This window comes from Hydra viridissima, unplaced genomic scaffold (genome assembly GCF_058129835.1).
Source record: "Hydra viridissima isolate aposymbiotic clone 2 unplaced genomic scaffold, HvirCarnegie_v1 scaffold_13, whole genome shotgun sequence".
Classification (NCBI taxonomy): domain Eukaryota; kingdom Metazoa; phylum Cnidaria; class Hydrozoa; order Anthoathecata; family Hydridae; genus Hydra; species Hydra viridissima.
Genome location: NW_028324312.1, coordinates 4,015,589 through 4,029,571, shown reverse-complemented (window position 1 = coordinate 4,029,571; position 13,983 = coordinate 4,015,589). Strand labels below are relative to the sequence as shown.

The 13,983-nt window shown below is 27.5% G+C and overlaps 1 protein-coding gene across 3 annotated transcripts in view; it reads left to right on the top strand.

The window, feature by feature from the left end:
- LOC145194847 (uncharacterized) overlaps positions 1-13,983 on the top strand; it is a 56,846-nt gene that overhangs the window by 23,471 nt on the left and 19,392 nt on the right. For all 3 annotated transcript variants that reach the window (XM_090070126.1, XM_090070127.1, XM_090070128.1), the window contains 5 exons: positions 1,944-2,150; positions 2,324-2,425; positions 5,642-5,721; positions 7,913-8,102; positions 11,973-12,260. In XM_090070126.1, the coding sequence (XP_089926252.1) occupies positions 1,944-2,150; positions 2,324-2,425; positions 5,642-5,721; positions 7,913-8,102; positions 11,973-12,260 (867 nt within the window). The remainder of the gene's footprint in view (positions 1-1,943; positions 2,151-2,323; positions 2,426-5,641; positions 5,722-7,912; positions 8,103-11,972; positions 12,261-13,983) is intronic.

The window sequence follows — 13,983 nt, the reverse complement described above, 5'->3', positions numbered from 1 at the left end:
ATTTTAAATGAATGTGCATTTCTCTTATGCAAGTAAACAAGTTGTCATATATGTTAATTAATTACTATAAGTATCTTAGTATAAATCTTTACCTTAAACAACATAGGCTCACTTATCTGAGGACTCTGAAATAAATATGAAACCCTGAGCATATATGCATTAAAAGTACTTGACATTACATTGACATACATGTGATATGAGAAGTCGTATGATTGAAGCAAGAGCTAAAATAATTTAACCCTTTACTGTCCAGTGTTGCCATATAGCAATCATAAAGTTTTAGTAGGAATTGCTTAAAGAAAAAGCATATTTTATCCACTCTTTGATGCCTCATATCAAGTTTGGTCTGAAAGTTTGGTTTGAAATTTTTTTTTATCATGTAACCATTTAAAACATTTGAAATAAGTGAACTTTTGTTAAAAAAGCAGGGCCTAAATAAAATTAATATTTAGTATGTTTAGTTTATTGTTGTGGTTTTTTTTGTTTTAGTTAATAGAAGTTTACATGCACATTTGTTATTTTTCAAGGTTTTTTGGACATTTTTTTGTTTCATGACTATAAAATCTTGTAAAGGTATAAAGGTTTCAATTTGGCATAATTGTGCCAAGGCGGGAAATTTCTCATTGAATTTTAAGATCAGCAATTGATGGCAAGGTGTAACTTCTCAAGATCAGCAATTGAAAACATGATGTTGCCAACTTAACTTACTGCAGTTCACAACAATAGAAGAAAATAGTGTAAGTCATCCAAAAATGATAAGAGCTCTTTTAAATGCAAAATTCCTCTACCTAATAGTGATGAAATGTCATTTGTTGCAATAGCCTGAATTTCATGAGAAGAAAAAAATGTTGCAGTTACAAAATTGGCTACTGTAGAGTGCATTGTGTTAAATATGGTCTTTGTATTTGTTTCAATGGCAAAAAAAAACTGCCTTCATGAATTTTATTACAAGTAAAGTTAATAGAGATGTACCTAATAATCATACATCTGACTATTGAGTTGATGTTACATCACTTGTGTAAATCATTACAAAAAAAAAAAAAAAATGTTATACTGAAAATGTTTTCACTCTTTAAAAGTCATATAATTAATTGCTCTCAGCTCTATTTAATAACTCCTTTGGATTTTCCTTAGCTGTCTATGAACAGCTAAAAATGGCAACCAAATTTATTCTTGACTGCTTACATCAATAAAAAAAATTTTTCTCTGAAATTACTTTAAAAAACCCATATTAACTCATTTTTGGAAAAAAAAAAAAATTTATTGTGCATTTATTTCAAAGTTCAGTAAAAAAAACAGATTGACATACATGCTTCAAAACAATTTATTACCCCAAAACCAACTCACCTGCTACAAATAACAATATAAAGTGATAAGAATAGTTTTTTTTAAGTGATAAGAATTGTTTTTTAAAGTCTACTCTAAATATTACTTTTTTTTTATTTCTGTAATAACTTCTAAAAAATAGCTAAAAATAATAATTTTCCTCTGGGACTTTGTGAAAATTCTCTTAGAATTTTCTAGAATTTACAAAATGGTTTCATAAAAATGATAAAAGTATTTCAAAAAGTTAAACTGATAAACTATGTTAAATATTATGCAAATGATATTACTTAAACAAAGCTCAACTTAGTTGTGTAATATTTATCATATATTGTGTTATTCAAAGAATCATGTTAAATCATAAATCATGTTAACATTTAGTTAATAATTTTTTGACAGGGAAAATAAATCACACACATCTTTAGAAGCTATTCATTTAGAAGCTATTTATTTTAGAAGCTATTTATTTTAGAAGCTATTTATTTTAGAAGCTATTTGTTAGAAGAATTCATTTTATGTAATACTGTGTTTAGTTTTATGTTAACTAATTTGATGAATGTGTCCTTTAAAAAAGATCAAATATTTTTGATAAGCATGCAGCTGTTTCTTTCCTTTCTTAGGAATGGTATCTCTTCTTCAGAGTTGTCGAGGTGAAGATAGTTTCTTTAAAATAAAGTGGCTCACAACAGATCCCAACAATTTTGAACAAATTATATCCTATAAACTGGAATGGTTGAAAAATGGCCTTGAAAAATCCTATGCAAATGCTGCAATCATTCCTGAGTTAGGGAGTGCTAGTGGAAGATTATTTCATATTGAAGCATTTGGTAATTTATCTTATTTTTTTATTTTATTATTATAAATAACTTTTATCAGTTGTTAATATCTGTTTCAGGTATTATAATTTTTTGCTCAAAATTTGTTTTTTGATACTTCATTAGAACTTTTATTATTTTATAAATCTTATAATATATTTATTTTTTTATATATTTAAATTTAGAGCAGAACGTTCTTTATAATGTTTCGCTAACAGCTTCCACTTTTGGAGGTTTATCACTTTCAAGCTATTTAAACAACTTCTGTAAAACTGAAAAGAATGATAGTAAGTGTTTGATAGTTTTTTCTTACACATTATTCTCAGAACTTTTGTGCAATTAAAAGGTCTTAAATGCAATGTTTTAGGCCGAATATTTTAGTAAATTACACAGATAAAAAATTTTAGTTAATTATAAATATAAATAATTTTAGTACATTATAAACATAAAATATTTTATTACATTATAGATATAAAATACTTTTGCACAAATAGTTTAACTAAAAATTAAATTTTCCTGTCACAAAAAAATATTGTCAAGAAAATAGACAAGCAATAAGTGTCTCAAAGGTAACTTGAGTTAGTAATATTTATAAAAGTAAAATAATTGAGCATTCAAAAAATTTTCAAAAAATGGCAGCAATTTTTTTTCAACTAACATTGCAATTGTTGTTGTAACTACTGTTGTTGTTGTTGTTGCTGTTATTGTTGTTGGTGCTGTTGTTGCTATTACTTTGTTATATACATTGCCACTCAAAAAAATTGCCCAAAATATTTTTAGTTAGACTATTTGTGCAAAAGATGTCATAAAAAGTTTACATACTTTAAGTAAATTGTATTTTCTTTTATTCTACTTATAAATTCGTAATTTTTTTTTTTATTAAATTAAAATTTGCCATTAAAATCACTATTCATAATCACTTTACTTTGAGATTTATGTTTAAGGGAATTTATCTGTTTGATTTGCAAAAGATTATTTAGTAATAAAAACAAAGCATCATAAAGCAAACAAAGAAAAACATTGTTACATGATTAACTTCAGTTGTGCACCTCATCAATATAATCTATTTCTTTCATAATATAATCTATTTCTTTCATAATAGTTATCTTGGTATCTGAACTAGTAACTCCTACAGGAACATTAGGTACTAAAAAAAGGTCTAGAGATGGTGCTTACATTACAACCAGAAAAACCACAAGCATTTTGCTTGTTGGAGAAACATTTTTGTTTAGTACTACTAAGCTTCCATCAAAGAACATTGGCTTTGTTTTTCCATTTTAAACAAACCATTAGCAAATCACTTGGAATGCATGTCATTTAACTGCAGAGAAGTTTATGAAAGAATGGGCAAAAGCTTGCATACCACTTAGGTTGAAAAAATATGTAATAAGCAAATTAGAAAAGACTTTTAGAAAATGGGAAAGTTAAAAAAAATAAATTGATCAAACCGATTAAATGGAATCAAACTTAAGAATTAGAAAATCTCTTCTATATTGCTTAATGCTTTAAATCTTCTATGTATACAAGAGGATCAGGAATTTTTAATGACTCAGAGGGAGAGCGATGATTGAGGCAAAGTTGAAATACTTGAGAAAGCTCTAACTAATTAAGACAAAGAGTCATTAAGAATAAAAAAAACTCTTACATAAAAGAAATAATATGGAACAAAGGAAATAAGACAGTTATTACAAAATCATGCTTGCATCCTCATCAGAAAGTGAAGTGCAGAATTCTAAAAGTGACAATTAAGTTAATGATGTGGTTGCTGAAGAGTTGACTCCACTGTCTTCAAACCCAAAGGGTGCTAAGTGCTGCAGTTGTGGTTTTATATTATAATCTTACGATTATAATATCAATTCAGCTTTAATTCATCAAGAGCAAATAAAAAACTGAAGAAAAATTGTAAAGGATTTAAAACAGGAGTTTGAAGCTGATAACCATGGGATGGAAAGTTTCTTGATAATAGTAGAAAAACTGTTGATTCGTTGCCAATTTTAGTATCTGGAGATGTTCACCAACTTCTCAGTATTTCTATGCTGTTATCAGGCACAGGAGAAGCTATTGCTTCTCTACAATTCATCATTACACTGAGGGTTCTGTGACAAAAAAAAAATGCATAAATTCTGATACAACACCGTATAATACTGGACCAAAAAATGGTGTGTGTATTCTGATAAAACAAAAGATGGGGAAAAATTTACTGTGGCTTCCTTGTGGTTTTTCTTCCTTGTGATTCCATTTTCAAATAATCAAACTGATAATGATCTAGCTGATGAAATGACTTATTTTGCTAAGAACAGAAACAGTTTCTGTTATTAATATTTTAATGATACCAACAATGATATCCTATCAGAAAAAAATTAACACTTATTCTATTGCTCATTAAAAAAACTCATCTAGCGATATTGATGGTGCTTTAAAATGACTATAAAAGTTATTATTTTAGCAATTTTGATTCTTATTAGACTTTTGTTGATATATCCTAAAAAACTCTAATCAATAAAATGATGTGTTTAATTACTTATTGATTTTTGGTATTATTCATTTTTTTAGGTAGCAGTAGTCCTATTAGTTAGTTTAACAACATCACATTATGCAAGTGTAGTTTTGTACCTTGATAAGATTGATTTTGTCTCAAATGTTGATAACCCACCAAAAGTATCTTAATGTCACCTAATCAAAGATTTTTGAGTTTTTCTGAAAAGAATAGTCTATGCAAAGGTGTTGTGAGCAAAAATTTTTGATAAACTTTATAAGTTAAAACTGTGCATCAAGAAAACTGATCTTACCCTGTAAAACAGAGTTCTGAGACAGTATATTTATATAGAGTTTTATATTCTCAGGTTGGAAAAATAAAAGAAGTAGCATTAAAATTTTTTGGTAAAAAAAAAAAAACAATATTTTGCTCTTTTGCTCTCTACAAAGTTTTAGTGATTTTTACTGTTTATTATTACCTTTAGCAATACACTTAGTATAATTAAATTTAGTTAATTTATTAAAAAACAGTTTAACTAAGCAGTTTTTTACTTTTATATTTAGAAAAGAGATCCAATAATACTATCTCTGAGTTAAAATCTTGATAGTAGAAGCCCTAATTAACTAGACCATGCTATAATCAACCTGACACTAACTTCATTTTAATTTCATTTTGATATGTTACAAAATTTCAAAATGGATGGAATGCAAAACAGCTGATCAATAGGTTAATACAAGATTTGCAAAGTAGTTACATTTCCAGATAAATCTTTGAATTCTATAAAAATGTCTTAAATACACCTAGAAAAACCTGCATGTTTACAGAAATCGGTGTAAAGATTTGAAGAAAAAAACTTTCACTTTACTTTTTTAAGCTTCTTTTTACTTTTGTTCAATAAAATAAAATAATTTATTTTTAAAGCCATGTATTTATTTGATGTTCATGGTTTCTACTTTTGTTCAATAAGAAAAAGTAATTTATTTTTAAAAACCATGTATTTATTTGATGTTCATGGTTTCTAATTTAGGTAGCAAAGTACATCTGTCAGTTACTCATCACACTGCTTTAATAGTATGGGAAAAAAACGAAAAATTATATTCGTTTAGAGTAAGAAACTCTAGTGTATTTTTTCATTTGTTTTATATGCAGGAAAAATATCCACTAATTTTAATTGCTCATGAAGAAATGTTACAACCAAAATTTTAGTGATTTTTACTGTTTATGATTACCTTTAGCAATACACTTAGTGTAATTAAATTTAGTTTATTTATTAAAAAACAATTTAACTAAGTTAAATTGTTTTTTAATAAATAAAGATATAAACAATGCTCATAAAAATTTTAGAAATATACATATAGCTGATAGAGTAAAATGGGGTCAAATGAAATAGTTAAGTGTTTTAATTAATTTTTTTTTAAGAGAAAAAGGTTTTTAATTTTTTTTTTTTTTTTTTTTTTCTTAAAGTTGTAGAGGAATTTGAGCTGTATTTAAATATATACAAATCAAGTAAAAAAAGTTTTTAGTTTTTTAAGAAACTTTATTTAATTGAAAAAAAAAGTTATTTCATTCTACCCCCACATTCGGGGAGAATGAAATGCGCAAATCTACATGTGATTAAAACAACACTTAATTAAAAAAAAACAAAAAGCAATCAATAATAACAATTAAAAAAACAACCAATATTAACAATTAAAAAAACATCCAATAATAACAATTCAAAGACAACCAAATAAAAAAAACTTTATTCTTGTGATGATGTTGAGTTGTAGAGAGGCACTAGAGGCTGAGCTGAGTTGTCACTTTTGCGGTACTTTTTGGTGCAATAAAACTCAGCGCCTTAAACATATCGGTTTGGTATGCATTTTTGACAAAGCCAAACCTTGCATTTAGAATTTTCACACTGGTACCATTCTATATTTTGACTTGTTGAAGCTTTGCCTAAAACTTAACAGCACTTTTTACACTTGACTTGGTTTGTAGCTGTTAATGTTGTTGGAGTCGCTATTGTTGCTTGGTTTATTTGCTGCTCGTCATTAAAGCTAAGCTTGCGTTGTTTTTGAGCTTGCTTTACTGCTTTTTTGCTCTCAGCATCTTTAAATCTCTTGAGTACGTCTACATTTTTTCATTTTTTTGTGTCAACGAGTTGAATGCGAAACTTTTGTCTGGGCCACTTAAGTAACAATCTTTGTACAGACGTTTTTTTGATTTTTTGGAGCAAGAAGATTACCAGCAGCATTGATGCAATTTCCAACTGTATAGTGGATTTTTTTCAAGCGGCTCTGAGTACTTAACTATTGCTTATGGCTCTAATGCTCAACTTATGACTCCACCAGTTTATGAAAAGCTTTTACCAATCTCTCCCTGGCGTACCATTAGGAAACAAATGAGATTGACCTTGGTGTTGCAAATAGTCGGTAACTAGTGTGATGATTTCATTATAAGTTCTTCCAAAACCCCAATTAGATAATTTCATGAGTGTACCTACCAAATTGATTTAAGTTGATACGACAATCTTGTTTTTGAACCACTCCTAGTTGTCTCACCTATGCCGTGGACACGGCTGTGAAGAGTTGCTACTGGTATGTTGAATGATTGAGCAGTTTTGTTAAATGAAAATTCACTGCTTTGTACTTTGGCCAGAGCAAGCGTAACTTGCTCTTTGGTGTATGGTTTTTCTTTTTTCTTTGAGAGCAACTTGTTTTGAGGCATATTTTATATTAGAATAGATTTAATAATATTCGGTTTAAAATTTATCCACAAAATTTATAGAGATTGATTGGTCACTTGAGATTTAATTAATAAAAGCATTTAACAAGTGAGCAATTTGCGTATTTCATTCAACCTCACATGTATCCGTTTTCGTTTTTATCTCATAACTTTTTTCCCTGAATAGCAAATATAATTTTGAAAAAAGATTCTTGACCAGCGTAAAAAGTTTTACCAGAATACTTATTAAGTTTGATGATATCAAATTTAATTTCCGAGAGTTTTATGTCCATTTTTCAAAAAAAGAAATCATCGCTTTTGAAGACTTAACAAATTATAAAAAAAACTTTCTTTAAAAAATTAAAGTTTAATATCATATTCAGAAAAAAAGTCTCTACAACAAAATCAAAAAATATTTGCAAAAAGTTTATTCAATACTTAATTAAGAGCAAAAGAATAAGTGTAGTCATAGCTATTTCATTCTAGCCTCTTTTTCATTCTACCCTGTTTTACTATATATCTGAATTATAATGAAACATTTATTGCATTATTATTTTGTGTTTTTAATTTTTTTATTCTTAATTTTTTATAGATTTCTTACAGAACAATTAATTCGAGTATGGTCATATCAAATACAGTTGATATAAACAATGCTACTGCACTTAATTATACAATAGTTGGTTTAAAACCAGGAACAACATACAAGTTTGATATAGATAAAATTGATGAAGAAACAGGTGTTAAAATTTCATATAAAAGAATCATTGAAACTTTAGCTTTGGGTAAAACTATTTCTATTTCTGCTATTAATAATATTTTTAGAATTATTTTTTCTATAACTACAATTTCAAGTATTATTTCTTTTATCAATATTGTTTCAATATTTTTTTCTACCATTATTATTTCAAGAATTATCTCAAATTTATGCTCACAAAATTCATGTTACAAGCAATTATGGTTTTGAAAGAATAATTTTGAAGGGGGAATTCATAACTCACAAAAAAATAATTAATAGTTACCCTTACCACATGTAAAATGCTTATGGTTGGTTTAAAATTGATCATGATTACAAAATTACAAATAACTTTTCATTAACATTGAATTAAATTCAGTTTATTTATAAACAACAATTAAAATAAGTAGTTTTTTACTTTTATATTTAGAAAAGAGATCCTATAATACTATCCCTAGGTTAAAATCTTGATAGTAGAAGCCCTAATTAAGCAATTTAAGTCTCTACCATTTTTGCCAATATGAGCCTGAAAGCCCCTCATACAAGTCTAAAATTAAAACTGTGCATTTCTTGACAAAAAGATAAGCAATCTATTTGTAATTTAATTTATTACAAAATTTAGTTGATGCATTTTGCAATCAAAGCAAAACTACTAAGTAATATTGATTAGATGTCAGAAAAATGAAATTTATTTAATAATTAAAAAAACAGTCAAAAAAAACTTCTTGTTACTCAGTTAAAAAAATAGTTAAATTTAAGAAAAATTTTTTTTTGTTTGCAAAAAATATTGCAAAACTAAAAAGTTTTAGATCAATAGAGTATTCTTTTGCAAGATATTTTGTATATTAACATCATGTTGTTAGAAATTACTGAACTAATAGTCTGTTAACAAAACTCTGAATTTTATTTGTCTATTTTAAAGCTGCCCTTTCAATGTAACTATAGTTTCTATGTGCAAGTAAAAGTGTTTCAGATTATCAGGTTTTAAATTAGGCTATAAAGAATCCAAATTTTTACTGGAAACACTGAATAAAGATTCGAATAAAGAATACAATGTTAATAAAAGCAAATATGTTAAATGTTATCCTTAAAGAACAACCTAAATTAACATGAAGTTGAAAAAAGTCTATTAAACATCTTAAATTAACATAAAGTTGATTAAAAGTCTATTGAATTTCAATTTTGCAAGCCTTTCTGAAAATAAGTTTACAAAAAGTTATCAGACATGTTGATTTGGGACTCTCAGCAGTGTTGAAAAGATACTTGCAAAGAATAATTTCAACTTTCTCAAAATTGACTTTCAAAACACCTAGCATTTTGACTTATCAATTCAAAAAAAATATATATCATACTTAAGTTATTACTTTTGACTATTTTTCATTAAACAAAACGTCAACAAACTTTGAATGAAATTAATAACACTGATCTTTGAACTTGAGAAATTAAATCCTTTGGCCACTGAATTCTTCTTTGGCCACAATTCTTGATAAGTTATGTCGGGAACTAAGAAAATGTGTAGAATCATTTTTTATTAAGCATATTAGATCTACATTTATGGGCACCATTTTGTTTTGGGCACATCTATAAAGGGTAGGTAGTTCACCCTCAGTAGCACTACTAAAGCTTCTTAAAAGATTTTTAATCAAAAGTGTATCAAAATCTTCATTTCCACAATACAATTGACTATTACTTCTGATGTATTCAATAATTATCTTAAATCTGTTAAGTACTCCAGTTCAAGACTGACTATGAATTACAATGATAGACTGAATGCCTTCAACTTCAGTTTTAATCTGAGATAATCTTATTCAGTTGTATTGAAAGTTATTGAAATGTGGAGTTGTTTGAATCTAAATTAGAAAGGATATCAGAAATATTATGCTTAACAAATCCTCCAGAAGTGTAAGGACATTTTGCTGTTGTGATATCCAATTATTCTATATATTATGCTATAAAAAAACTGCTTTTATTAGGTGATCCAAAAGTTATTAGGTGATCTAAAGTAATTTTGTTTTTCTTCATTAAATTCAAACAAATTTTTAACTTGTTTTTATTTTTAATCAATGATGTAATCACCCTCATTATCAACAACCTTTTTCCATCACAAATCTTTGTGTACAAATTTTCAATTCCATATTGATAAAAGTTGATTTATCTGGAGATGGCATTTATCATCCAAATTTTAAAATGAAAAGTGTTGTAGCAGTTGGAATAAATTGAAATCTGGTGGTGCAATGTTGGGTGAATATGGTGGGTAAAGCAACCTCCCACCCCAATTCATTAAATTTTTCCAGGGTTTGTTTTGCGCTGCACAGTCTTACATTATTGTGATTCAGAATAACACCTTTTCTATTGATAATTGCTGGACACTTTTCAATTAAAGTTTAATTTACTCAATCCAGTTGTTCAAATAAAGATCTGGATTTACAGTTTGTCTAGGTTTCAGTACTTTTAAAATGAACAATTCTGCAAATACTCCACCAAACACACAAAAGTGTCCGTTTGAGATGTTAACCTGGCTTCATAGTACTTCATAGCAATTTAATCAAAGAGCTCCTGACTTTTGTGTTTTGGTTAATCATAGAAGATCCATTTTTCATCTCCAGTGATCAACCGATCAAAAAATGCTTCTGTATTGTGCTGTAGAAACTATAAGTTGCTTGTGGTGGATCAGTTAGCTTTGTTTTCTTTGGACAAATTATTTGGGACCCAAATAATTTGTCGAAAGTAAAAAAGATTAGTAAAATATGCAGAGCAGGTATTTGGGACCCAAATACCTGCTCTGCATATTTTACTAATCTACTGCAAATGCTTTTGGATAGTTGACCAAGCTTAGTTGAGGGTGTTTGACAGTTTTTCCATTGTCTGACGCTGATTTGCTTCCACTTGCATCCTTAACATGTGATTGCCTTGGTGGTCTTCCTGATCAATATGAATTGGAAAGATCAAAATTACCAGATTTGATCTTAGAAAACCACCTTTGGCATTTATAAACGTCTAATGTTTTTGAATAAACATTACAAATGTTTTTTTTCCCAGATAAGTACCTCTTCTGGTATTTGTCATTTCATCTAAAATTACAAAAAAAGATATTTAAGGGTTAACTATTTATTTAATAATTATTAGTTAAGAAGTCACTTTAACCTTAAAATGTCTTTGGCATGGCTTTGAAGTGCACAGCTATTTGAAAAGTGATAACAAATATTGTTATTCACAGAAATGACATTACTTTTCAGTCCGCCTAATAATTTGTTTAATTGTTATAAGTTTTTATAAGGTTTTTTTTTTTTTTTTTGTGATCAGAATTTAATGGGATTTTTTTGGTGATCTGAATTCCTGTAAAATGTGCTACACATTGTTTTTACGTGTTTAGCATTGTTTGATTGTTTGGTAGTTATGACCAAGGAATGTAAACTGAACACATTAATTTTTATTTTGTTTGTTAAAAAGATATTTGTTTCCTTTTTTAATTTTATTTTCATTACTTTAAATCATTGCAACCATTTTGAGGTAATCAACAATAATTTGGTATTACATATCATTTTTACAGCTCACACACCAAGGTTTAACCATCCTTGTGATATAACCATCCTTGTGATATAAGACATTTGCCATTACATTATTGGTTATTGTGTTTAATGCTTAACGCATATTGTGCCATTATGTAGACATAGTTACAGTTTTACAAATTTATATTCATAAGTTTTTGTTTTCAAATTTAACTTTAAAATGAGAAAAGCATAAGTTCATGACATAGTTACAAGATATAGTTAATGGAATTAATATGAGTTTCTTTTTCCTTACTTTTGCTCACATCCAAATGATTTTGAAAGAATAAGGTCATTATTTTTTTTTATAAATTTTTCATTTTAATTTAAGTTTAATGCATAATTGCTAATTAAATTTTTCTTTTTTGCAGCAACCTTGGTTAAAACACCTGCCACTAATATTATGGTTTTAAATGTGACCTGGGAAAACATTACAATAAAGTTTTTTTTGCATCTTCAACTAAAGCCTTTTAATACTACATACATAATTAGTGTGCGAAATAGCTCATCATATATTTACAAGCACCAGATCACACTTATCAATTATGGTTGGTTATTATATGGTGTAATGAGGTTGACTGAGAATACATTATATTACATCAATTTTCAATTAAAGGATGGTCCTAGTCTGGAAAAAGAGATTGAATGCAGAACAAAAGGTAATCTTATTAAGAAGACTTTATTGTTTAGAAATTTTTTTAAACTATCATTTAAAATTATATACATTGATATCATTTTAATATGTTTGTCACTAATTTAACAACTTCAATTTTTTAAGTGTTGATACAGTTATATATTTAAACCTATAAATAACTTATTTAAAATAATCTTTGATGTCCCTTACATCTTTAAAAATTAGTGAAGCAATTAAAATCTAAAGAGGATTTTGTTAAAATTTTAATTTTTACTAAATTAAAACTATAGTTATTGGGGGGTACAAATAAGTTTTGAGGTTTTTTTTTATTTATTTTTTTTGTAATTTTGAAGCTTTATTCAGAAAAATTGGTACAATGCATTTTATTTGAAATCTTTCGATTGTTAGCTACAATTTTTCTTCATCATTCAGGCAGCATACAGATTCTACTTTGAAAAAATTTTATCTTTTGAAGTGATCCAAAAATCAACCCAGTACTGGCCATTTTTTCAGAAGTGAAGTGCTGCAATATGGCAATAAGTTACTGACCAGTACAAGTGGTAGTCAGAAGGAACAATATTTGGTGAATATAGCAGGCAGGGTAGGGCATCCCTTTAAACTTACAAAAGAAATCCTTTAAAGTTTCTTGATTATTTTTGCAACATGGGCCGGTTGTTGTCATATTGAAAGATTACTTTATTGTGACTTTTGGCATATTGGGGAAATTTGAGCTTCAATGCTTTGTTTAATTGCATCAATTATCTTTGGTAGTAGTTATTGGCTGGAGTGACTTAAAGTAAATTATTCTGATCTGATCCCACCAGATGCACAGCATTAGCTTTTTGCTGTGAATGCGTTTTTTGTCATGATTACTCTTCATCCCCCATCACATGCAAAAAAGAAGCCTTCTGATTTTTTATTGAAGCAGTTTTTCTTTGTTGTTCACACATGAAAAAATTCAACAATTCTTGGCTTGAGTTCATACAAAACACAAAATCCTTAATTTTGCTTTTTCCTTACTACCAATAATTTTAATTCATTTGTTAAATAGAAATTATAACAAAAATAAAATTTATTGTTAAATTTATTACCTTAACAGTATACTTTTTAAAGCTTGATTTAGATTGCTATATGTATGACTTAAAACTCATAAACTAATACAATTGTTTTGACCAAAAGTAGCAAGCAAAAGTTTAAAAACACCTTTTCTTTTCAGTTTTTAAAACATTTTTTCTCAAATCAGCTGAAAGTTTTACCAAATACATATAAGTTATAAAGATTAGTAAGACAGTTAGTATTTAGTGACTAATCCATTTGCTTTCAAAACAGCATCACAGTGATAAGGTATCAAATTAACTAAATTAATGAGAACATCCTGTGGAAATGTTATACCAACATTCTTCAATCAAAGCAAATAAATACTCTTTCTTGGTTGATTTTCCACCAAGTTATTGCCACTCAATATAATCCCAAAAATGCTTAATAGGATTAAGATTTGGCTTTCTGAGGGCCATTTAAGAACTTTGATTTTTTTTTATTTCAAATCCTTTAAAGATTTAAATCCTTATTTAAATTCTCATTTAAATCCTTAACAGATCTGGCACAAGCTTTGGATCATTATCTTGTTGCAAAATCTACTTGCCAGTTATTTTATCTTTTGTATGTGGCAGCATAACATTCTTCATGGTGTCTAAATAAACTTTTTGATTCATAATACTTTCTATGTGATGAATGAGACGCACATAGTC